The 24,644-nt window shown below is 34.2% G+C and overlaps 1 protein-coding gene across 1 annotated transcript in view; it reads right to left on the reverse strand.

Moving 5' to 3' along the window:
* Positions 1 to 24,644, reverse strand: part of LOC150097249 (uncharacterized) — a 550,351-nt gene that overhangs the window by 259,899 nt on the left and 265,808 nt on the right. Inside the window, exon 16 of the mRNA XM_090407628.1 lies at positions 23,222 to 23,413. Coding sequence (XP_090263754.1) covers positions 23,222 to 23,413 — 192 coding nt within the window. The remainder of the gene's footprint in view (positions 1 to 23,221; positions 23,414 to 24,644) is intronic.

The raw sequence follows: 24,644 nt of genomic DNA on the forward strand, positions 1-24,644 counted from the left end.
ATCTCTAGTTTCTTTTAAGACAGGCCAGGAATAAAAGTATGTCTCTGCCTTCCCAATAAGCTTACTAGAGCAGAATTAGCAGTTGGAGCTTTCTCTATTTTATCCTTTATCCTTTTTGTTGGGTTATAATTTACCAGCTTATATGTGTTGTTATCGGCTACTAGTTGATTCATTTGAAGTACGTATGTTGACCTGCCAAGGACGACAGTGGCATTGCCTTTATCCGATTTCGTTATTATGTTTTGTTTGGCTTTTAATGACTTAATTAATGCTAGTTCTGTTTTTGTAAGATTGTTCTGTATGGTTTTCTTAGTGTTTAGGACATTAGCCATCCCATACCTTAAAGGGTTATCAGAAAAAATCAACAGAATCCTACAACATTATAACCTCAATGCTGTCTTTAACCCACCCACTAAACTTAAAACCATATTCAACTCCTCTAAGGATCCTCTCCTCCAATTAGCACATCCTGGAGTCTATTGCATCCGCTGCACCTGTAACTTACCGTACATTGGTGAAACAGGACGGACAATCCCTATATGCAAGAAAGGACACATTAAATATAACCATTTTGGTGAAGTAGGCCTCTCAGACCACGTACTCAACATCTTACGCCAAATCAACTGGAAAAGCACCCGCTCTTTACACCACACAAAAACCTGGTATGAAAGGAAATTTAAGGAAGCCTGCGAAATCCTGATAAACCATCCAAATATCAACAACAAAGATGGCATGAAAATTCCAAGGATCTGGATGGCACACATTTAACCTACTTAATATATAAGATCCAGCATAAGTCTCTAGCCAATCTTCAACTAGTATTAGAAACCATTCCATACCAACTGGAATGCACAGGTATAATCATGATGTTAATATACATATATAGATACTTGTTGTTGCGCCCAATGTATTTCTACAACCAACAGATAACACTAATAATAGGACTCTAGCGTCGAAAAAAAAAAAAAAAAAAATATATATATATATATATATATTTTTTTTTTCCCACCAGAGGTCAGGCCAACAATTGTTGTAGTGGTTGGTCAGTATCTTTAACAAACCAGTTTGATTGTAGTGTAGCTTGTTTTCTGTGTATAGTTGTATGCTCCAGAAGATGACCTTGACATAAAGGTCGAAACGTCGAATGTAGATTTTAGTTATATTAAACTAAGTTTTTATTCAAACAAGGTAGTTGTCTCCATAATTTTCAAAAATGCAACCAATTTAATAGTACAATGTGATGAGATTTTACTATTATATTACTTACTGATTTAAGTCAATAAAGAGTGCAATATGGTTGATTAATTCCTAAGTTGCAAACTGATCCTCATTCGTTAAGTATGAGAAATGTCACAGTATATCCCATGACGAGTCCTTAGACCTCTTGAAGATGTAATATAATAATAATAATGAAAATAATATGAATTCCCTTGAATCAGGTACGTTTATAACCTTATTATAAAATGTAACCAGATGATTCAAACAAGATAGGAAAAAGATCCAGTTTCATGTCACCTTGAACATCATCTCTGATTCCTTTTAGAGTACTCTTTCTTTCGTTTCTATGCTTTTTCAATTAGTCTCCAGAACATTTTATCTTTCTGATATCAAGTATCTATATTGTTATCAGTCTTCCAATGGCTTTTGTTTAACTAATTTTAAACATAGCTTAGCTCTTATATTTTTTGCTGTTTCTATTAAACAACTGGGCCAACGCTATGCCAGTCCATTAGCAGATTCATTTTATACACATTATAAAATGTAATATCCTTAATATTTCAAATATATATCTATTTCATTCACTTTCAATTCCTGAGTTCACCATTGCTCTAGGAATAAAATCTGTTAAACCAGAATGTCATCTTCATTGAATTCCTGATATGTACCTTCGGAGGGAAGAGGATGTTATGATAATATTACATAAAACGTTTACATCATTACTAACTTCCTATTGACAATTTCTCTCCAAATTAATCTGTTATCTCTCACAATTCCAACATTACCATGTTTTATAGGTTCTTACTGCACAAGTTCCCCTGGATAATGGTCTTCCACTGGGTCTTTTTTCCTGCCATTATGTTTAAGTAGCAGCTGAGATTAGCTGCTCACACATTCATGAATGCTGACAATGTCAAATTCCATATCCTCATTATTGAGATGATTCTGCCACTGCTAACATCTGTTTACACTCCTAGTCATTCTCAGAACTATCATATCTGTGGTCTTTAGTCTTTGATCAAATATTTCATTTCTCACCCAGCTCTCAGATCCATAAGTAAAAAATTGGTTTCAACACAATCTTGTATACAGCTAGTTCAGTCTTTTGACTAATTTCTCTCTTATTCCACATAAATTTATTCAGTTTACCATACCAGCTTTGTAATTCTGTTATCTTTTTCCTCTTTCCATCCACTGCTGGACATAGACCTCACCTTAACTTTCTAGTTCAGTCTGTTTTTAACCAATGTCCACCATTTCATGTCAAATCTTTGTAGACCATCCCTCCATCTTGTTCTTTGATACCCTTTCCTTCTTTGGTATCTACTCAGTGTTTAATTTTCTCCACCTTTTGTCTAGCAGTCTACTAATATAACAAGCCCAACTCCACTTATGTGTTTTACAACACTTCACAATATCTTCTATTCCAGTCATTTCTCTAATTCTAGTACTTCTTATTCTATCACATTTTGCTATGTGGAGGATGCTTCTCTCCAAGTCTCTTTGGGCCACATGCAACCTGTCTTCCTGTTTTTTAGTTGTTCCCCATGTCTCACTTCCATAGGTAAACACTGGCATAATGTATATATTAAAGAACTTTATTTTTAGGCATACAGGTAAATTTCTTACCAAGTAATCTTTATACAACCAAAATGTTTTATTTTCTTGTATAATTCCTCTACTTATTTATCTTGTTTTTCCTTAATACTAACTAACTGACTAAGGTAAATATTGTCTTTCGCAATTTCAATATGATTATCTATTAATTTTAGTTTGGTAATATCTGAATATGTCATCAAGTTTGGTTTCAGTTCGATTAATCCTTACACCTTTTTTTTCTGCTTTCTCTATCAAGGTCATTAGCATTTCCTGAGCTTCTGTTATCTATTTGATAATATTCAGTTTGCCACATTCAATAAAAATTGTGCCTAAATATAGTTTCTGAAATGTTTTACTCACTGTATAGTGCTCTTTGGGATGTAGTTGATGTTTTCAATGTTTGCTATTTTCACAGTCTGTGGTTTTATTGTTGATTTTCATACCAAATTTATCAACAGCAGTTATTCAATCTAGTTAGGGAATCCTGCAGACTTGCACTAGATTTATTTAAGAGTATATCATAAGAAGGATATTAGGTTGTGTGAGGGGTGAGATGGGGAATAGGTAGTCCCAAATAGTTTATTTGGGACTATGTAGTAACGCTGTAACCTATAGGACAAAATATTGGTTTCTATTACAAACCAAGGAGATCCTGCAAGAGGATGAGAATGCCATGCATTGGCAAATTAGCATAATGAGTGCAAATGTCTGAATTGCTATTGGGGAACTTTAACTATGGGGACATAGACAAGAGAGAGTTTACAGGTCTGTAGAATGTTCTCTATGAGGATAGGCTGAAGGTGTGTGTGTTACAAAGTTTTATTTTAGAATATGAGGTAGAAAAGAGGAGACATAATAAAAGCTTATAAGTTATTAAAAAAGGTTCCATAAGACTGACATAAAAGAATTTTTTCAGCACCTGACACACAGAAAGAGAACTAGGAGTCACCCCTGGAAATTCTGTAAGAGTACAATTAGTAATGGTATGCAGACCAGATTTTTTTTTTCTCAGAGAGTGGTTAATGACTGGAATGAATTATCCGAATTGGTTGTGATTGATCTGACAGTGAATGAGTTTAAGGATAAGTACGAGTCTCCTGCAATGAGTCTTCTTACTACATGGAAATACCCACATAATAATAATATCATCTGTATAAAGTAAAGACCAGAGGTTAATATCTCCAATTTGATATCAGGTTAAATGCCACTTTCCTTCATAATGTGATCCATATAGATGATGATTGCAGTGGAGATAATGTGCACCCATGTCTCAAAACTGATTTAAATTTAACATCTATATGGATCACATTATGAAGGAAAGTCGCATTTAACCTGATATCAAATTGGAGATCTTAACCTCACTAATGTTTAATAAGGATTAATAAGCCAATATTTCACCTTGATCACCAAGGCATCTTCATGGGCACAAAGAAATATATTAAGCACAAGGAAGGAATATAAGGAATATACTAAGTAGTAGGAAGGTAAACATAGTCTGACTGTAAACTACTAGGACTCCTAAAGTCCTAACTGAATCCCTATACGAGCAGTGGCAGCTTGTGGCTTGAAATCATTGGGGAGCTGCAACTTTCGAAATATACATTGTAATACACACTGTAAGTACAGTGTATACGTGTTTGGATAAAATATCAAAATTATGGTAAAAATTAAAAAAAAAAATTAAACATGAAAAAATATTGTTTATTATTGATAAAATTATACAGTTTGGTATAATTCAAAATTACTTTAAAATAAAATATATTCTTCTTGTTTTACTTTATGAAAAAATATTGTTTATTATCGATAACATTATAGTTTAGTATAATTCAAAATTAATTAAAAATAAAATCTATTATCATAACAATGTTCTAAAATAAGAACTATAACAAATGTTATGTCTTTAATTGTAATGTCCAAATATTTAAAGAGACGGAGTAAACACGATAAGCACTATGAACACTCTACTACTCGTACAAACTGCATATAAACAACAGGAGCTACGTGACGGACAGTGCCGCATTGCGCTAATAGCTTGCATCTCACAATGATGTGCATATGCTTGCGTGCATAGCAATATGACACTGTGGTAAACACAGTGCTGCAAGATGAATTTTTATTATTATTTATACAAAATAAGAGAATTGTATAGGATTGTTGATGATAAAATTAAATATTACAAGCAAATATAAATAAATTCATAAATATATTTATATATCGAGAAAAATTGGGGGTGCTGCAGTTCAGCAGTGCCTATGATTGAGCCGCCCTAGTATATCAGTGCAGTGATAGACACTTGCTAAAGGTTTCAAATGATGGTCTTCCAGATTTTTGTGTGATACCAAAAGAACTCATTCAGACTCTCTATCCCCCAGAATAATTCTGCACCACACACATTCACCATGCACTGTGACTACTAAAATAGTCAGAAAAAACTTGCAGGGAAAGACCTACAAGCAGATTGAAGGCATAGCTATTGGATCTCACTTTTTTCTTCCCATCCCCTTTGGCAATCTTCACACAGAATATTTTGAAATCATAGGCTAAGCTGTACTCCTTCAAACCCAGTATGGCTATGCTATGCAATGTTGAAAATGTGTTCTCTCCATGACCACATACCAGGGATATGTTAGAAATGTTTTTAACACACCTCAACAGCCAGCAACTAAGGGTCATTTCCATTGACAAGGAAAGCAATAACTGTCAGTGGATACATCCATACTGGAAGGCAAATAAACCACTTATCATATCATCGCATCCCCTCCTAGAAGTATGGTGCTATCAAACCATAGCACATACAAAGCTAGAACCATCCTCAGGACTGTATTTTTAGCCAATGGCTCTCCTTTAACAAAATCAATGCCCAACCTCACACCTCAAAAAAAAAAAAAAAAAAAAAAAAAAAAAAAAAAAAATCATTGCCATTCTCCATATTCAGGGATTTCAGAAAAAAATTAGATATGTTATTAAAAAGTATAACATACAGATCTCCTTTAGGCCTTACCAAAAGTCAGCTACCCTTATCCACTCACCTAAAGATCTACTCAACCATCTGGACCATACTAAGATCTACACTATCTCTTGCTCCTGCATGCTTAAATACTTTGGACAAACAGGAAGAACTGTCAATATACATCTGGAACAATACAGAAAATATGTCCTTCATCTAAACTATGACTGTTCTGGGGTTGCAGGCCATGCCATGGATAAAGATCACTGAATCAAATGGGGGAAAACCACCCTCCTACAGAAAGGTTTAAATTAGAGAGAGAGAGACACTATTTCTAAAATACACCATAGCACTACAACATTCCCCAAACTTAAAAAAAGTTGACTGAATCACATTGCAAAAATTTGGAAGACAATCATTTTGAGACAAGACCTTCAGCAAGTATCCACCACTGTACCCATAGAAAATGCTAGTCAGGACTGTAGGAGCTTACCTTTTACAATCAGTTTATGTTTGCCTTTCTACTAGTGTCTGTATGTAAGTGTGCTCATGAAGATGCCTTGGTAACTACTGATATAATGAAATATTGACATTAATCTAATTAGCTAAATAAATGTAGTTGGTTAATTATTAGCTTTAGATATCTGTTTTTCAACTAAACAACATGAGGGATAATAATCAACATCCAAACATTTATACTAAATTAGTAAACCATCTTCCTGTATTTCCTCCAATACTTTCTGATGATTTACAACTCAAATATAGACCATGCAATGTTCAATATAATGTCCCATTAGCACCATATAATAGAAGCATTTTGAACAGCTTTTCTCTTAACAGATGCCTTTGTAGATCCACAAAACTTAAATAAAGATCCTCATTATATTCCCATGATTTCTAACTATTTGTCTTAAAGTGAAGATCTCAACCTTACAACTCCTATTTGGTCTAAAACTAGCTTGTAATTCTCCAAGCTTTGTTTCCATAATTTTTCTTAGCCTGCATAAATATCACCAGAAACACTCCAGAGAAAAATCCATCCGTGATTCTTGCTTTCAGTTTTATTTTCCTTTTTTATATACGAATATTAAGACACATCTGGAATTCAACCATATGACCAGGTCTTCTGAATTATGAACTGTAGCTACTGTAAAACTTTTATAACTCCATAATTCATCATTTCTGGTCAAATATCATCTAATCCAGCTGCCTTTCCACATTTCATTTTTTTATGGCTTTTTCTACCTCACGTGTTCTTGTTTTTTGTCATGTTTTTTATGATTGCATTCTTCTTGAATGCTTTCTACCACCATGCTGTCACTACTTGTTTCATTTAGCAATGTTTTGAAGTAATTACTGCAGACATCTTGAAGTGCTGTTTCTTCAGTTTTCATGCAACATTTAATATTTCAAATTGTACAGTACATTCCTTCACTTCAAAGATTTTTTTAAAAGCCTCCAGAATATTTTGCCACCTTCCTAATGTTTATTTTCTATGTTCTTATCAAAGTCTTCTCATGACTTTCGACTGGTTAATTTCATACACTGCTTCATTTTCTTACATTTTTCCTCAGAGCACATGCTGATTACTTAGAAGGAACTTTTGGTACACTTTCTTCTTTTCCAGGACTGTGTCTTTAATTTCCTGAATGCACCATGGAGTTTTGATTTTTCTATCCTTTGCAGACCATCACCACATCTTCTGGATGAATCAACGAATATTTTCTTCAGAGTTTGCGACTGAATCTCCACAGTCTCTTTTTTTCAGGCTCTACTTTTTTTTCTTGAATAGTATTTGTATATTTAAATCGACAGTTCACCTGTGAAAGATGCTTGACTTTAATTCATTTTAAAACTTTCTCACACATTTTTCTTTTCAATATAATATTCAATTTTATCCTGCTCAAAACTAAGTGGTCATCACTTTCTCTTTCAAATCCTCTATATACCCTTGGGTACCTCCAACATCTAAATCTCACCAATCTGAAGACATCACCAATACTTTTCTTATTTCTTTTTTTGTCTTCTCTCAGCATGAATTTGTACATCAAAAGAAATATAAAAATGGAGGAAAAGTCATATAAAAGACTTATTTAATGTAAAATTTTTGCCTTATTGTCATAAGCATTTTCAGTACAGGATCACTGAATGAATGACCATTAAACAATAACAGACAACATATCATATCTGTTTACTTAAATAGATCTGATAGTCTGTGTACCACAGATAGTACTTTTTAAAGCAGCTAATCTTTCTAACTTTACCAATGTGTACATATACCGTATTTTCCAGTGAATAAGACGCACCCAAGAAATTTAATACAATTTTCTGGGAAAAACCTAAACTTTAAAGTATGATTTTTAAAAAAATGGATAAAATAATAGGTAATTTTTAATAGTAAACTGACCTTTCAGAAACCTGCAACACCCATGTCACTGTCATCTGACTCTTCTCTATCATCATTAATTTCTTCTCTTTCTTCCTCCTGTTCTTCATCATCTTCATATAAGAAATGATCTTCACTTCCATTAAGGGAGTTGCTAATTCCACATTTCAAGAAAGATTTAACAATAGTTTGTTGATTCATTTTCGACCAAGATGTCTTAACCCACTCGCACACTTGAGAGATTGATGGCCGTTTCAGGGTACCCTTTGGTGTTAGCTGATGTACACCAGCATTCATTATCTTTTCATTTTTCTTCTAATCATTTCTAAGTTCTAATAATTTATTTTGTAGACAGAGGTCCAAAATGTCTTTCAGCTTCCTTATTCCCATGTTCTTCCGCATGTTTTACAACCTGCAATTTGTAACTTGAAGTATATGAATGTCACCTGTTTTTTTCCATCACTAAAATCTATGGGGAAATATCAAACTGAACACAAAATATCTCAACACGTCAACTCAATACTAATAAACATCGGCAACTGATTACTCAGATAAGATATTATGAAACTTGAATAGGGGACTCCCCGTTCTTAGCCAATGACGTGCTAGAAGTCACGTGAAGGTCATGCATCATTAACCGCCTACAAAGACCTTGGAACATAAAATGGAGTGTGTATGACTTTGAAAAGAGGAAACAATCTTTACCTTCATTATATAAGACACACCCCATTTTTAAGATGAATTTTTTAAGGCAAAAAAGTGCATCTTATACACCGGAAAATACAGTAATTATTGACATATTTAGATATCTTCCAGCAGCTACTTAGGTGGAGCTTTTTAGAATTGCCTGTTATTGGTTAACTTCTGTTCAATGATCATGTACTGAAGATGCCTATAGGTAAAAAATTTTACATTAAATAAGTTTTTTTATGTGAATTTTCCTCCATTTTCATATTTCTTTTGATTATGCCAACTCGCAGCATTCCATTATTGAAACAAAGTTGTACATCTTTATGTTAATAATGATTAGTTCATGTACTGAACAGAAAACCAGCACATATATATATACATTAGCATTGTTCTTTTCTCCACATTTCCTCACACCGAAACTATAGTGAGCACAAAAAGAGCTGAACTTCAACATTTCCTTCAGTGCACAAGCTATAAGATATGACATTCAATTACATGCACATTAACAGAAGAGCACATGTAAAGTCTACACCATTACATTTAGTTGTAGCAATGTTGTTGACATTGGAAGACATATATTGTCGAGCATTATTTTCATTCATACAGAGTGGTGAAGCAAATGATCCAAGCCTATGACATGTTCGTGAGCAGTTTGTTTTTTGTTTCTGGTGTGCCCCAAGCATTAGTGTCATCATTACCTTAATCAAGAAGTTCCAACGTAGAGAGAGAGAGACACTATTTCTAAAATCTACAACATTCCCCAAACTTAAAAAAAGTTGACTGAATCACATTGCAAAAATTTGGAAGACAATCATTTTGAGACAAGACCTTCAGCAAGGATCCACCACTGTACCCATAGAAAATGCTAGTCAGGACTGTAGGAGCTTACCTTTTACAATCAGTTTATGTTTGCCTTTCTACTAGTGTCTGTATGTAAGTGTGCTCATGAAGATGCCTTGGTAACTACTGATATAATGAAATATTGACATTAATCTAATTAGCTAAATAAATGTAGTTAGTTAATTATTTGCTTTAGATATCTGTTTTTCAACTAAACAACATGAGGGATAATAATCAACATCCAAACATTTATACCAAATTAGTAAACCATCTTCCTGTATTTCCTCCAATACTTTCTGATGATTTACAACTCAAATATAGACCATGCAATGTTCAATATAATGTCCCATTAGCACCATATAATAGAAGCATTTTGAACAGCTTTTCTCTTAACAGATGCCTTTGTAGATCCACAAAGACACTATTTCTAAAATCCACCAGAAGTGTTCTGCCGCAATGCAATGGGCATTGCAGCAAATGAGAATCATGGGTATGAGCAGGAGCAAGTGTTACGGTCTCCAAAATGCAGTCAACACTGAAAAGCAATAAAACTTGGAATACTAAGGCGGTCACTAGAGAAAATCCTTAAGGAGTCATCCCATCTGAATGATGTACCTTTTCGTATGTCATTCAGGGTGGTCAGTGTTTAACAGCAACAGATTACATGGGCACAGCGGGAACTGTGCACACATGCTGGTCAATGTCTACGACGATCCATTCTTCCTCTATTAATGTCTGGTTCTTAGATGAAGTGCATTTCCATCTAAGCAGTCATGTAAACAGACGAACATACATTTCTTGGTTTCTCAAGACCTGACTTTGTCCAAGAGAAATCTGTTCGCAGTGAGAAGGTCACCATATGGTGTGCATCCTTTGTTTTTTTGCTTCTTCATCCTTTTCTCATAATTTTTCCTTCTAAAACTATTAGTATCCTCTGTCCTGCTGAACCTCTCAGTATATGTCCTGCCAATCTCATCTTTCTCTGGATCATTTCCTGTAATAAAGATCTCTGTGTTATCATTCTCTGTAAGACATCTGTATTTGTCACGTGTTCTGTCCATGAGATTTTCAGAGCTCTCCTATAGCACCACATTTCAAAGGCCCATTATCTTTGCCTTACTCTCTTCTTGAATATCCAGGTCTCACTTCCATATGTGAAAATTGGCCACACTAATGTTCTTATCATTCTTTTCTTTGTCTCGATATACACAGAACTTCTGAGCAGATCTTTATTTTTCCAGAATGCATCTTTAGCTATAGCTGTTCTTATTTTTATTTCTTTATCTTGCTTTCCATATAGAGTAAAGAACGTGCCTAAATATTTGTATTCTGTTGTATGTTCAATTTTCATATCATTTATGAATATTTCTGACTCGGATCTTCTTTCTTTTTGCGATTTTCATAAATTTGGTCTTTTTTGCATTTATATCTAATCCAAATTCTTTACCTTCTTCAATTAGTAGCTGCAGTAATTTGATTAATTTGTTTCTGTTTTCTGCTATTTAGAATGGTATCAGCATATCTAAGATTGTTGTATTTTATACTATTCATACTAATTCCTATTTTGTGTTTCGATCTTTTTCATCACTGTCTCACTATAGATATTAAATAGATTTAGTAAAAGGATACAACCTTGTCTAATTCCTCTTTTTATTTTTACTACAGAAGTCTCATTGTTAAAAAGCTGCATTTTCTGTTTGGTGTAAATCATTTTTATAATCTTAAGTACATGATCTTCTATGTCTAATTTAGCTAATATATTGAACATTTTATTATGTTTTACCCGATCAAAAGCCTTCTGAAAGTCTATGAAGCATATGTAAATGTTCCTATTTCTTTCAAGTGATCTTTCTATTAGTATTTTTAGTTCCAGGATAGCATTAATGGTTCCCATTCCTCTTCTGAAGCCTTTCTGTTGTTCACTCAATTCATCGCTTATGGCTCTTTCGATTTGTTTGTTAACAATGGTGAAAATAATTTTAGATGCATGGGATATTAGGCTCACAGTTCTGTAATCCTCGCAATTTTGTGCATTATGTTTCTTTGGAATTGGTATGCAGATAGATGCAGTAAAAACTTCAGGTAATTGTATTGTTTAATACTGAATGGATTCCACTAAATAGTTGTTATTATTGCCAGTCAAAGCTTTCAACAGCTCAGCTGGAATATTATCACACCCAGGGGATTTATTATTAGGAAGTTTCTTGATTGCGTGTTCTACTTCCTTTCTTGTGAGTAGAGTGATATCTGTTGTTACGTTTAACTGAAGGTGTCATAAATCATCTAACATGTTACCATTATCATCATCATGGAGGTCTAATAAGTACTCCACCCATCTTCCATTTATCTTTTCTTTATCAATGAGTATGTTTCCATCTTGTCCTTGATGTTATTAGACTGTGTACGTTTTGCTTTTCCATTAAGTTCTTTCACTTTCAGGAAGGCTTCTCTGGTTTTGTTCCTATTTTGTAATTCTTCTATCTCAGTGCACTGCCTATTTATCCAGTTTTCTTTCACTTTTACATAACTGTTTGATTCTTTTATCCAAAGTTTTATATCTTAACCTTGTTTTTTTTTTCTTTCTTTCTTCTTGTTCATTGATGTGGTTTTCAGCAGATGTTATGATAGCTGCTTGTAGTCTATTCCACTGAGAGGGTTCATTTTCATTTTGCAACTGTGCAGACAGCAGCAGTTCTGAAATATTTTCATTGAATTGATTTTATTATTGGATTTTATACCATTTGCAGATCCCATTTTAGGGGTTGATTTCCTTTAAATGTTATTGTTTTCAGGCGAATATTCATCTTCATTAAGACCAGTCTATGATCAGATCCACAGTCAGAACTTGGCATCACCTTTGAGTTCCGTATTCTATTGAAGTAACATTTACTGACTACAATATAGTCTAATTGATTTTTGTATCTTCCATCCGGACTTTCCCATGTGTAACGTGCTGTTGGTTTTTGCTCAAAATAAGTGTTAGTTATGATGAGACTATGCTTGTTACAGAAATCAATCAGCTTTTGTCCTCTATCATTCCAAATTCCTAGTCCAAATGGACCCACGTTTGTAGATGTTCTCTCTGATCTAACTTTTGTGTTCCAGTCACCCATAGTACAAATAACTCGATCTTTCTTGTCTCCAGCTTCCTTTATACACCCTTCTATTTCATCATACATGATATCTATTTCTGCTTCTCATTCTGTTCTGTAGGAGCATATACTAGAATGATCAGCATATCTCTAGGTTTAGATTTCACTAGAATTGCTTTTTTTGATTATATGGATAATGTTTTTATTAGTTTTCTTCTCTACAATAAACACTACACCTCTTCTTGATATTTCACCGCCTGACGTATATATTTTATATATCTTGCCATTTGGAAGTTTCGACTCAAAATCTGATGATCCTTTCCAAAAAGTTTCACTCTTACTAATAATCAATCTCTCTCATCACATTAGCCAACTTACCGCATTTATTCAATCCTCTTACATTCCAAGTAGCACTATTCAAGCAATTTCTGCGTTTCGTTTCTTTATAGCAGTCATGGACTGACGATACAGCAGGGCCTGCTATATCACCCTGACACCACCGCTCCGGGCATATTGAGACTACCCAGGCTTTAATTCTTTTCTGTGTAGATATGATGCTTTACATAGCGGCAATTTTTACGGAATGGGCCTCCAGAACTATCCAACTCCCAATATGAATGGAGGACCGCAGCTGTCGTTGGTTAGCGGGTCCCATGGACCTAGCCGGGAGGCCTACAAAGTAGTGCCACCGACCATCCCCCTCATCCACCACCGAGGGAAAGCCCCAATGTGCCGTGACAGCCCAGCCACCTATTTACATTCTTATTGCAATGTCTATCCTGCAGTCTAGAAATTAGCCTACATACAACCTATTCCTAAGAAGGGTGACAACTCTTTACTTTCAAACTACTATCCAATTTCTTTCATATTAATTCTTTCTAAAGTAATGGAAAGAACGATCAACGCCCAAATCTTATGCTATCTTGAAGGCTCACATAACAAATGACCGACAGTATGGATTAAGCCACCGCCCATTAATACGGATCTACTAAGCTATGTCACCCATCTTTGGACAGACATGGAAAAGCTTGCAGATATCAAAAACGATTGCTTTTGATATCTCCAAAATTTTTGACCAAGTTTGGAGCAAAGGTCAATTAAGTAAACTCCCATCATTTGGTCTGCCCCGCTGACGTCCACAATTGAGTAGCCAGCTTTCTGACCAGATGCTTACTTCGAACAATGATGGATGGCTCCTTATCTTCTAATACAACTAATGCTGCGGTTCTACAAGGTTCTGTTTTTTTGGCCATCCTCTTCCTTCTGCATATAAATGACCTGATCCAGCTGACCGCCATGCCAATATACAGTTTTGCTGATGACAAAACATACTGCACTCCTTCTTTTTCATTTGACAAACCTTGCAAAAGCACAAATCACCACAACCTGCAGAACTTTAACCTCTATTACCTTAAATTCTGATCTTCAAAACATTTATCAATGGGGTTTGAATAACATTGTCAATTTCAATGCTAGCAAAACACAGCTCTGTATTTTTTCCCACAAACAAGAACCCTTCTTCCAGTCTCACCTTTGACAATACCAAATCTCTATTCAATATCAAATTTACCCTCTTGGGATAACTCTAACCTCAAATCTCTCTTGACACAAACATATTACAAATATTGCCTCTTCTACATCCAAAAATTTGGTTTTCACTTTCACTAGAGGCATTACTTTAACTTCAAACAGCTCCTAACCATATACAAATAACAAATTCAGCCAACCAGTGAATACTGCTCTCATGTCTGTATAAATTATACACTTTTGGTAGCAGTTTTCTTTTATGTGCACAAGTGCAAGCTGAATTGCATGCAGCTCTGCCTGTATAATTACTGCAATCAAGTATGATAAAGTCAGGAAATACAGTAACAGTTCTCAGTAATATTACTCTATAAATACAGTAACATTACTCTATAATGAGTGCAAACTAGCCATGGAGAAATGCTGTTATATTCTATGCATGTAATGTTATCAAGATTCATGCAAAAAGCTTGCATAATCTCACTAATATACATACCAAAAGGAGACATGTCGATGTCTGATGTCTGTGATATTGAGGCCTCCCAAAGCAGAGAAAAGATACTAGTCTATGTAGGATGCTAAGGAAGAGACTATATTTTTCAGGCATAGTTAAGAGACAAATGTTTCGATCTGACTGATAGAACAGGTTCATTATTCACCTTGATGACTCTGAATGGGCGATGTGCAAAAAAAGCACCAGTAGATATCCATTTTCCCTGAAGATAGGATCCAACCATCACAGGCTACTCTGCCTTGAAGAATTATACATCTGGGACCCATAATCAAGCTTTGAATGAATGTGCAAGATAAAGGGGAAACAATGAAGATCAATCCACATCCCATTCTGTAGAGGATATAGATACTCTCTTGCAACTTTCCCTAAGTTGACGAATACGTTCAAGAAATGTGAGCTTAACATCAAAGATGAGTCCTAAGAACATGGCTTCTGCTACTACTAGAACAGTGCTTTGTTTGATTCTTAACACATGATCTGGGTAAAGAGTGCATTTTGGGAAGAAGTGCATACAGCCACTCTTTTTTTATGCTGACAACCTGAACTCATTACTAAGAATCCATGAAATGGCATGATCAACTGATTGTTGAAGTTGTCTTTCAATTATCTTCATGTTACAAAAATGGAAGTAAATAGCAAAATCATCAATATATAGATCATTTCCTAGAGTGGAAGGATACTGTTCAGTGGCTGAATTAACTTTAGACAGAACCTTCGGGTTCTTGATAACATAGCCGAGAAAGAGAGCATACTTCCCACTCAGACTTGGAGGACTTGGCTAGACAGAAAGTCTAATAAATACACGAAGGTTCTCTGAGATCTAGGTTATAGAGGTCTTTTAATATGCCATATTTCCAGGCTGTGTCATAAGACTTTTCCATGTCAAAGAATACTGAAACAAGATGTTCTCGTTTCAGGAATGCATTTCTAATAAATGTTTCTAAATAAACTAAATAGTCCAATGTTGAACAATGTCTACATTGTTCAACATTGGCAATGACAGTGTTGGGATTGTCAATGATAACTGACTTATGCTAAAAATCCGGAAACTCTTCCTCTAAGTATTCTGTTTTTATAGTAAGAGAAAGAGATCTATAGATGATGGAAGATGTTTTATCATTTCATAATCAATGTTATCAGGACCTAATGTACTGGTATGAGAGAGTAGAAGAGTGCTTTTCAGTTCCTCCTTAACTGAAGATATCAGGAAAGAAGTAAATGTTGTTAGAATTCAAGAATGTGTGAAAACTAATCCAAAGTAGTATGGTCACTTAAAGAGAATGAAAGAGGAAAGGTTGGTAAAACTAGTTTTGAATATCAGGAAAAAAAAGATTAGTCTACTTAACTTGGTTTTCTTTTGGATGTTTAGTGGCAATTTAGGAGAATCTTGATAAATAATAGATTAATTTGGAAGAAAATTGCTGATATGAAGCCAGTAATAATGTAAACTTAATTATCTAATACTATCATAGTTTTCTTATATATCCCACCAAAGAGAAAATCAAGATTGATGATATATTTATATGGGAGATAATTTATGTATCTAGTTATCAATTGAAGGACGTGATAAAGAGTATTAGCATTAATCACTCCTTATTGATGCAATTAGTTTTGTTCAGTACTTTGTCTTCAACAGGTGCATAACATGAAAAGAGAAATAAAGAAAATATACATTACGTGAGAACAGTAGCTACAAATTATGTTCCAAATGAACTGCTGACATTTGAAGGTATTCTGGAGGACATCAAACATGAATGTAGTAAACAAGAGAAGGTAATTCATAAAAACAAAACAGCAAAAAACTACCACTTATTGCAAGAAAAGACAGTGGTTATTCAAATCAATTCTCATCATACTTTATCATCACACTTACAATATTCTTCTTATGATTCTTTTATATATATATAAAATAGAAAAAACTTAAATGACTAAAAGCCGAGAAATTACAATAAAACTATTTATTATATGAATGCACAACTAGTTTTGCCTTCATTGGGTGCATAATACAAAAAGATAAATAAAAATTTATACATTACAAGAGAACAATAGTTATGAATTAAGTTGCAAATAGACTGCTGACATTTGAAGGCATTCTGGATACAATAGTATTGGTGAGAATGTTTATACTGGGATGATTTCACATACAGCAAAGTTGGATAGCTGAGAAGTAACAATCAGAGAGGTTATAGTTTAGGTTACTATTAAGATGGACCAGACTTAGGACAATTTCTGTCAATTTAATAATTCTTCTCTCAAGCTCATCAAAGCATCTAAAAATGTTTTCCAATTTGTTCCAGATCACTGGGATCTGGAATGACAGAATTTTCATCATCAAGGTTAGCAGAATTAAGAACGTGATTAGATAGAGCAGTGGCTCTAGTTCTGCCATATGTGATATATCTCACATGCTCCTCCACATGCAGCTCAATGGGATTCTCCACTGGACCAAAATAGAGAGGCACATTGCAGGTACATTAAAAGGTAATAAACTCCTGGATACTTTAAGCTGTCATGTTTAGGTTTAGCTGTACCAATAAGCAATGAATGGTTAGAGGAGTGAAACAAGTGCAGATTTTATATTTTTTGAGAATTTTAGCTAACTTTGATGAAACAGAGCTGATATCTGGTCCATCTTAATAGGTTACTATTAAGATGGACCAGACTTAGGACAATTTCTGTCAATTTAATAATTCTTCTCTCAAGCTCATCAAAGCATCTAAAAATGTTTTCCAATTTGTTCCAGATCACTGGGATCTGGAATGACAGAATTTTCATCATCAAGGTTAGCAGAATTAAGAACGTGATTAGATAGAGCAGTGGCTCTAGTTCTGCCATATGTGATATATCTCACATGCTCCTCCACATGCAGCTCAATGGGATTCTCCACTGGACCAAAATAGAGAGGCACATTGCAGGTACATTAAAAGGTAATAAACTCCTGGATACTTTAAGCTGTCATGTTTAGGTTTAGCTGTACCAATAAGCAATGAATGGTTAGAGGAGTGAAACAAGTGCAGATTTTATATTTTTTGAGAATTTTAGCTAACTTTGATGAAACAGAGCTGATATATGAAAGGGATATAAAACTTTAGCATCATTATCTTCCACATGGTGAACAGATGGATTAAAGAGCAGCTCATTAATAGTCTGTTTATGATAAAAATTCTTCTGAAAGGTTGTGAGAAGAAGCTTTAGATCTTTGAATCTCCTCTTCTTCACTGAGGAGGGAGCAAGCATGCTTACCTAATGAAGGAATAATGCTGAGCTTTTAGGGTGGATAATGATGAAACTGTGCACAAAGGCATCACATTTTTCACAGAATGGCTGGAGACAGGGGGAGAACAAGAGGCCATCCATGCAAGCTGTATAACGAGGGTGTGAGCAAGTGGATGAGAAGTAGATTTTTTGCATGGAGAGTGGTGGGTGATTGGAATGAATTGCCTGAAAGTGTTGAATGGAGAGACAGTGAATGCATTTAAGAAAAGACAAGATATGATGAGCTGTGCATGTGAGAGTTGGGCCTCTCGTAATAAGTCTTCCCCCCTTCCCCAAGCTATTACTTCTACCTATACAACTACTAACATTATAGGAAATGTCCCAAATTCACTGGGCCAGTTAAATAAGAGGCTAGCATATCAGCTCTCTAAACAACACGTTTAGAGATTTAGAAGTCTGCCTCAGGAACGGATGTTTTTGCAAATATCTTTAGATGGTAGATGTTCAGTGTGAGACAATTACAGGAAAACCTCGCTCTTAATGCAAATTCAATATGAGCAATTGAGTGAAATGATACTACTTCCCGCTTTAAGCAAGTAATTAATCAGTTAATGCAAATTTTTTACATATGCGAAATTTTTTGTCACCTAGCTGCAGCAAGAGGAAAAGCTGGAAGTCATTAAGAAACATGAAAGTGGTGCTAATAATAAATGCTTGTGCGAGACCTAGGATACAGTGAGTGTACAGTTTGGACTGTATTAAATAAGAGCAAAGAATACAATGAACAATATAATGAATACAAATGAAAAGTTGCTACTGCTTCTTTAAGCATGCAGATCACCTGAAATAGAAGCCATTTAATGATCGAGATGGAACGTCTCCTATCACTCTGGATTGAGGATTATAACCAAAACAGAATAATACAAGAAATTTCAAGAGGAATGTGAAAGATTTACTGCTAGTTTAGGATGGTCTGACCATTTTAAAAATCTAGCTGGACTGCATAATGTAAGAATAACTGGGGAATCTGCTAGTGCTGATAAAGATTCTGTGGCCAAGTTTCCTGAAGAATTGCAAAGGATAATTTAGGAGGGTGATTATGACGATTGGCAAATATTCAATGTCGACGAAACTGGTCTCTTTTGGAAGCTTATGCCAACAAAAACTTATCTCAACCAGGATACATAATATCTAAAGATCATTTTTTATTTTTATGTTTTTATTATGAGGCAATGCGTAAGTTTTAAACTCAAGCCTATGTTAGTTTATTGTGTGCAAAATCCAAGATCTAACATTATTGAAGAAATGAGCACAATGGGAAAAGAACTTGGATTTAATGAACTGAATAATGAAGATGTGAGAAACTTGCTTGACTCCCCAGAACATTTAAGCAATAATGATCTCCTTCAACTAGGAGAACAGAGTGCATATTATTATTATTATTATGTGACACCTCCAGGGAGTCCAAAGACTCATCGAGGGAGAATGTGCCAACACCATTGAACGATTGGTCCCTTCTAACTGAAGAAGAAGAAGATAAGGGGCGTGAACAAGAAGAGAATTATGACTAAGAGGCTAACTGCAAAAGAACTTGAGCTAGTTTTCAATCACATCGAGTATGCTAAAGAAATTTTGTGTGATGCTGATCCTGATATGGAACGAAGCTTCAAAGCCCAAAGCTTTTGCAGTTAGCCTCTTAGTCATAATTCCCCTTCTTGTTCGCACCCCTTATCATCATGTTCTTTATATGCACACTGTTCTCCTAGTTGAGGGTATCATTATCGTTTAAATGTTCTGGGGTGTTGAGCAAGTTTCTCACATCTTCATTATCCAGTTCATTAAACCTTTATAAAGCAAATGTCAGCTATCGCAAATTACAAGTCAAGCAGGATTCAAACATCTTTACTTAATTTTTTTGTAAAAAAAGTAGCTCAATCAAATGTTTAGACATTAAATAAAAATTTAAGCAATTGATATTTATTAACTTTGATGATTTTATGCTCTAATATAGCTTATACTGTCATTTTATTTCCAAATTTATGCTAAATTATAATTATTCCTATTGTTTATGGTATTCGCTTAACACAATTTTGCTTAGCGCACATTAGCTAATGGATTAATTAATTGCATTAAGCGAGGTTTTCTTGTACTCTACTTATCAGAGACCTGAAATACCATGAAATATCCATGTTAGATTTCTAGAACAGGGTTTCCAGATTATATGAAAATCATATCAAAATACAACACACACACATATATATATATATAATTAATAAAAATAGAAAGGAAAAAAAATCCTTATTCCCACCCATGATTCTAATATATTATAAGTTTACAACCTTTCATAGGTGTCAGTCACATAAAAAACAAATAATTCACAGAATTTTAGAATACAATTTTTACATTTGATGCAATGCACCAAAAACTACTCTGAAAATGCTTAATGCTATCTGGAAGAGGATAAAGTTAACAGACAACTTCTCTCTCTCTCTCTCTCTTGCAGATTCATTCTAATCACTTTCTTTTGCTGTTCTGTTTCTGTTTTTGTGCTTTTTTTAAGGTAATTTCCCTTGCTGAACTAACAAAAGTCATTCCTTGACTTTCCTTTAAGCCAGTACAAATACAAACAAACAGCATCTGTTCATAAAAGAAGCACCCTTAAAACCCTACTGAGCTAACTTATTATCCATCTCTTTCATTCAATCAACTTCTGTGCTCTTGGACAACCATTCCACTTGCTTACACATGTGGTTAAATTTCATGTGTGGAATTAATATTTTAAGAAAATCATAATACTTTTAATATGCTACTAAAAGTTCTGTGAATTCTATTAAAGTACATTCTCTAGCCATGTTAGCTGAGGAGATAATGTAATCACTCTGATCAACAAACAGGCTGCAGGTTGGAATCTCACCATGAGCATGGATATTTGTGAATGCTTTTAGGTAGCATATGAATGTCATTGCCAGGTATGTAAAGTTCCATGCTTGGTTTCATATCATCGTCATCGTCGTCCAGTAGCATCCTCTAGCAAGAGGGTGGCAGCAGATAAACAGCTCTTCTCCATTTCTCTCTGTCTGTCGCTTCCATCATTCTTAAACCAGTCCATTCCACGATGTCATTAAACCACTCTCTAGTTGGTCTTCCACGTCTTCTCTTCCCCTCAACTTTCCCTTGTAATATTGATCCCCAATATAGTTCTTGTCAGGTGTCCCGAAGAACCTCTCAGAAGATGTCCTGCAAATCTAGTCTTTCTTTGCATAATATTCTTTAATAGTGTTCTTTCCATCCCAACTCATCTTAAAACTTCTTGATTTGATATTCTTTCTGTATAGCTAATCTTTTCCATCTTTCTATAACACCACATTTCCAATGCATTAATTCTTTCCATATCTCTCTTTCTTAGTGTCCATGACTCACTTCCATAACTTGCAATACTCCAAACTGTTGCTTTAACTATTCTAATTCTAATGCCTATTTTATTCTTGTTTATTAAAATTCTCTTCATTTCCATAAATGCTGATTTAGCTTTGCCTATTCTATTTCTAACGTCCAACTCTGAAGTTCCTTTCTCTGAGATCCAGCTACCTAAATATTGAAATCTTTCCACTTCTTCTAAAATCTTTCCTCCACATCTTATTTTTACATTATCTCCTATTTTTCTACCCATTATCATTATCTTGGTCTTTTTTGTGTTAATTCTTAGTCCATACTCTTTACAAGAGTTTTCAATTCTTTGAATAATTTGTTGTAACCCATTTTCACTTTCTGCCATCACTATTATCATCTGCATATCTTAAGTTATTAATGATTCTTCTGTTTATTTTTATTCCTAATTCTACATCCTCAAGTGCCTCTCTAAACATTTGTTCACTATAAAAGTTAAACGATAATGGTGATAACTTGCATCCTTGTCTGACTCCTCTCTCTCTCCACCGGGAATTCTCCTGTTTCCTCTCCATTTACACACACTGACGCTATTTGTGACCAATATAATCTCTTTAAAATTTCCAAATCATAAGAGTCAATATCAGTATTTTCTAGAATGTCAAAAAGCCTTTCATGTTTCACTGTATCAAATGCCTTTTCAAAATCTAGAAATCCCAAAAACAACTTTCCACCATGGTTTAGTGTTTTCTCCCCAATAATTCTTAGACAAGTTATAGCCTCTCTAGTTCCTCTGTTGGTTCTGAATCCAAACTGTTCCTCGTTCATTTTTTTCTATTTTATTCCTAATTCTCTCTAAAATTATTTGCACCAGAATTTTTGCTGTGTGAGTTATAAGACTTATTGTTCTAAAATTGTTACAGTCTAAAACTCCCGTCTTTTTTGGAATGGGGATAAAAATTGATCTTCTAAACTCCTCTGGTAATTCTTGTCCTTCATAAATTCCATTAATAATTTGCCATAGCACTTCCATACCTTTTTCACCTATATTCCTTATAAGTTCTATCTATGTACCATCTATTCCAGGGGATTTTCCTTCTTTCATCTTTTTAATTGCTAGATTCAATTCCTCCCTCATGATGCACAGTCTCTGCCCACTATGTTCTTTCCTTTGATTTTCTCCTCTTTCCCTGTCTTCGTAAAGTTTACTTACATATTCTTCCCATCTCTGTAATATCTTCTCTTTTTCTATCAGAATTTCACCTCTTTCATTCTTGATTGCTCCAGTCCTTAGCATCTTTCTCCTTCCTGTCATCATATTAATGTTTTTATAAACACCTTTACTTGTATCTTTACTTATTTCGTTCTTCTTTGTGTTATTTTCCTCAAAATATTTTCTGTCATCCATGGTTTCTTTCTTTTCTCTCTTTCCTCCTCTTTTTTAGCTAAATGTAATTCTGTAGCAGTAATTATGCTCTCCTTCAGAATCTTCCATTTTTCACTTGCATCATCATTTTCTTGTATATTTCTCTCATTCATTTCTTCCTCTACTTTCTTTGAGAATTCATTCGCCGTACTTTTCCATTTCCATTTCATATCATAGGCAGGATTAATATAAATGTCTTCTAGTATACTCATAAAATAAGGATTATCTATTATATATTATAGAATTATGAATACATATTACAGAATTGTTCCCTTATTTTATCCCCCCCCACACACACATAGTCATATTTGTATTTATAGTTTAAAAGTTTAAACTTGAATTAAATACTCAACAGAAAGAAGATAATACATTTGTTACATACTTGATTAGGATCTGAGCGTGGCTGGGCCAGAGATGACGATGTATGGCTAATGACAGTGGCTACCATTTCACTTTCTCCCTGAAAAACTCTTCGTACCTTCCAATGATGAGGACACCAGATTTGTGTTCTCCAGTGGAAAGCTCGTGTAGGATTTCGTACCCGACTAAGTTCCTGCTTCAAAATAGGTTCTCTCTGTAAAATGAAAAGGGGTGGGGGGGTTCAAACATACTAAACAGGAGATCTGATTTTGTAAATTAACAGATGCTTTTAAATTGTTTTTAATTCACAGTTTGTAAAAAATAAGAAAAATATACTCTGAATTTTACACATATATTCTATAAATATTTGAAAATAAAGATGGATTATAACTGCGACAATAGGCCTTTATCTACTATCAAGTTTAATTAAATCTATGTTAACAAAGATATCAAAAGATATATAAATTCATGTGAACAAGAAAAGATCCATATTTTAGAGTGGATAATTTAATTCAAAAGTGAAACTTTTAACTGCATCAATCCATCTAGATGTTAGTTTTCCTCTAGCAATTTTTCCTGCCTTCCTGGTATTAAACACCTGTTTTGCTAACCTTTCATCTGCCCTTCTGTTCAAATGATCACCTGATAATAATAACAATGTAATGTTTCTTCTTAACATCTTCATCTTTAATATGATTCTGCCATTGATGCCTGCCATCTGTTCACTCCCTAATTTTTCTCAAAACACTCATATCTGTGGTCTCCAGTCTTTTATCAAGTGTTTTATTATTTAATACTGAGTTTTCAGATCCCTGAGTTAAAACTGATGTGAACATTCTCCTGTATACAACTAGTTTAGTGTTTTGACTGATTTCTTTCATATTCCAATATAAATTTATTTGGCTAATTCCTCACAATAAAAGCTTTGCTTATTCCATGGTCTATTTCAATGTTTAATTTGCTACCATCACCTAAATAACAGAAATGATTCCCATTCCAAATGTGCTGATGTTTTCAGTGTTCTTCTCATTTTCACAATCTGTCTTTTTACTGCTGATTTTCACACCAAATTTATTACAGCAGATAATACTGATACATTTTGCAGGTGATGTAGTATTCCTAAGTATATCCTACAGGATTTATTTAAGAGTATAACATTCTCTTAAATAAATCCTGCATGAAGTAAAGAGCTGAGATTAATAACTTCAATTTTGATATCAGGTTTAATGCCACTTTCCTTCATAATGTGATCTATATAGATGATGAATAACAGTGGAGATAGTGTGCACCCTTGACTCACACATCTGATTTTACATCAGACCATCTCCCTGCACCTTATTCAATTCTAACTTCTGACTTGAAACTCAAATATAGATTATGTGTTGCTCATATTATCTCATTAACACCATATAATCATAGCATTTTGAACAGCATTTCTCTTGGTT

Source organism: Typopeltis vanoorti, chromosome 17 (assembly GCF_054136105.1).
Source record: "Typopeltis vanoorti isolate ZY-2024b chromosome 17, IOZ_Tvanoo_1.0, whole genome shotgun sequence".
NCBI classification, from domain to species: Eukaryota; Metazoa; Arthropoda; class Arachnida; order Uropygi; family Thelyphonidae; genus Typopeltis; species Typopeltis vanoorti.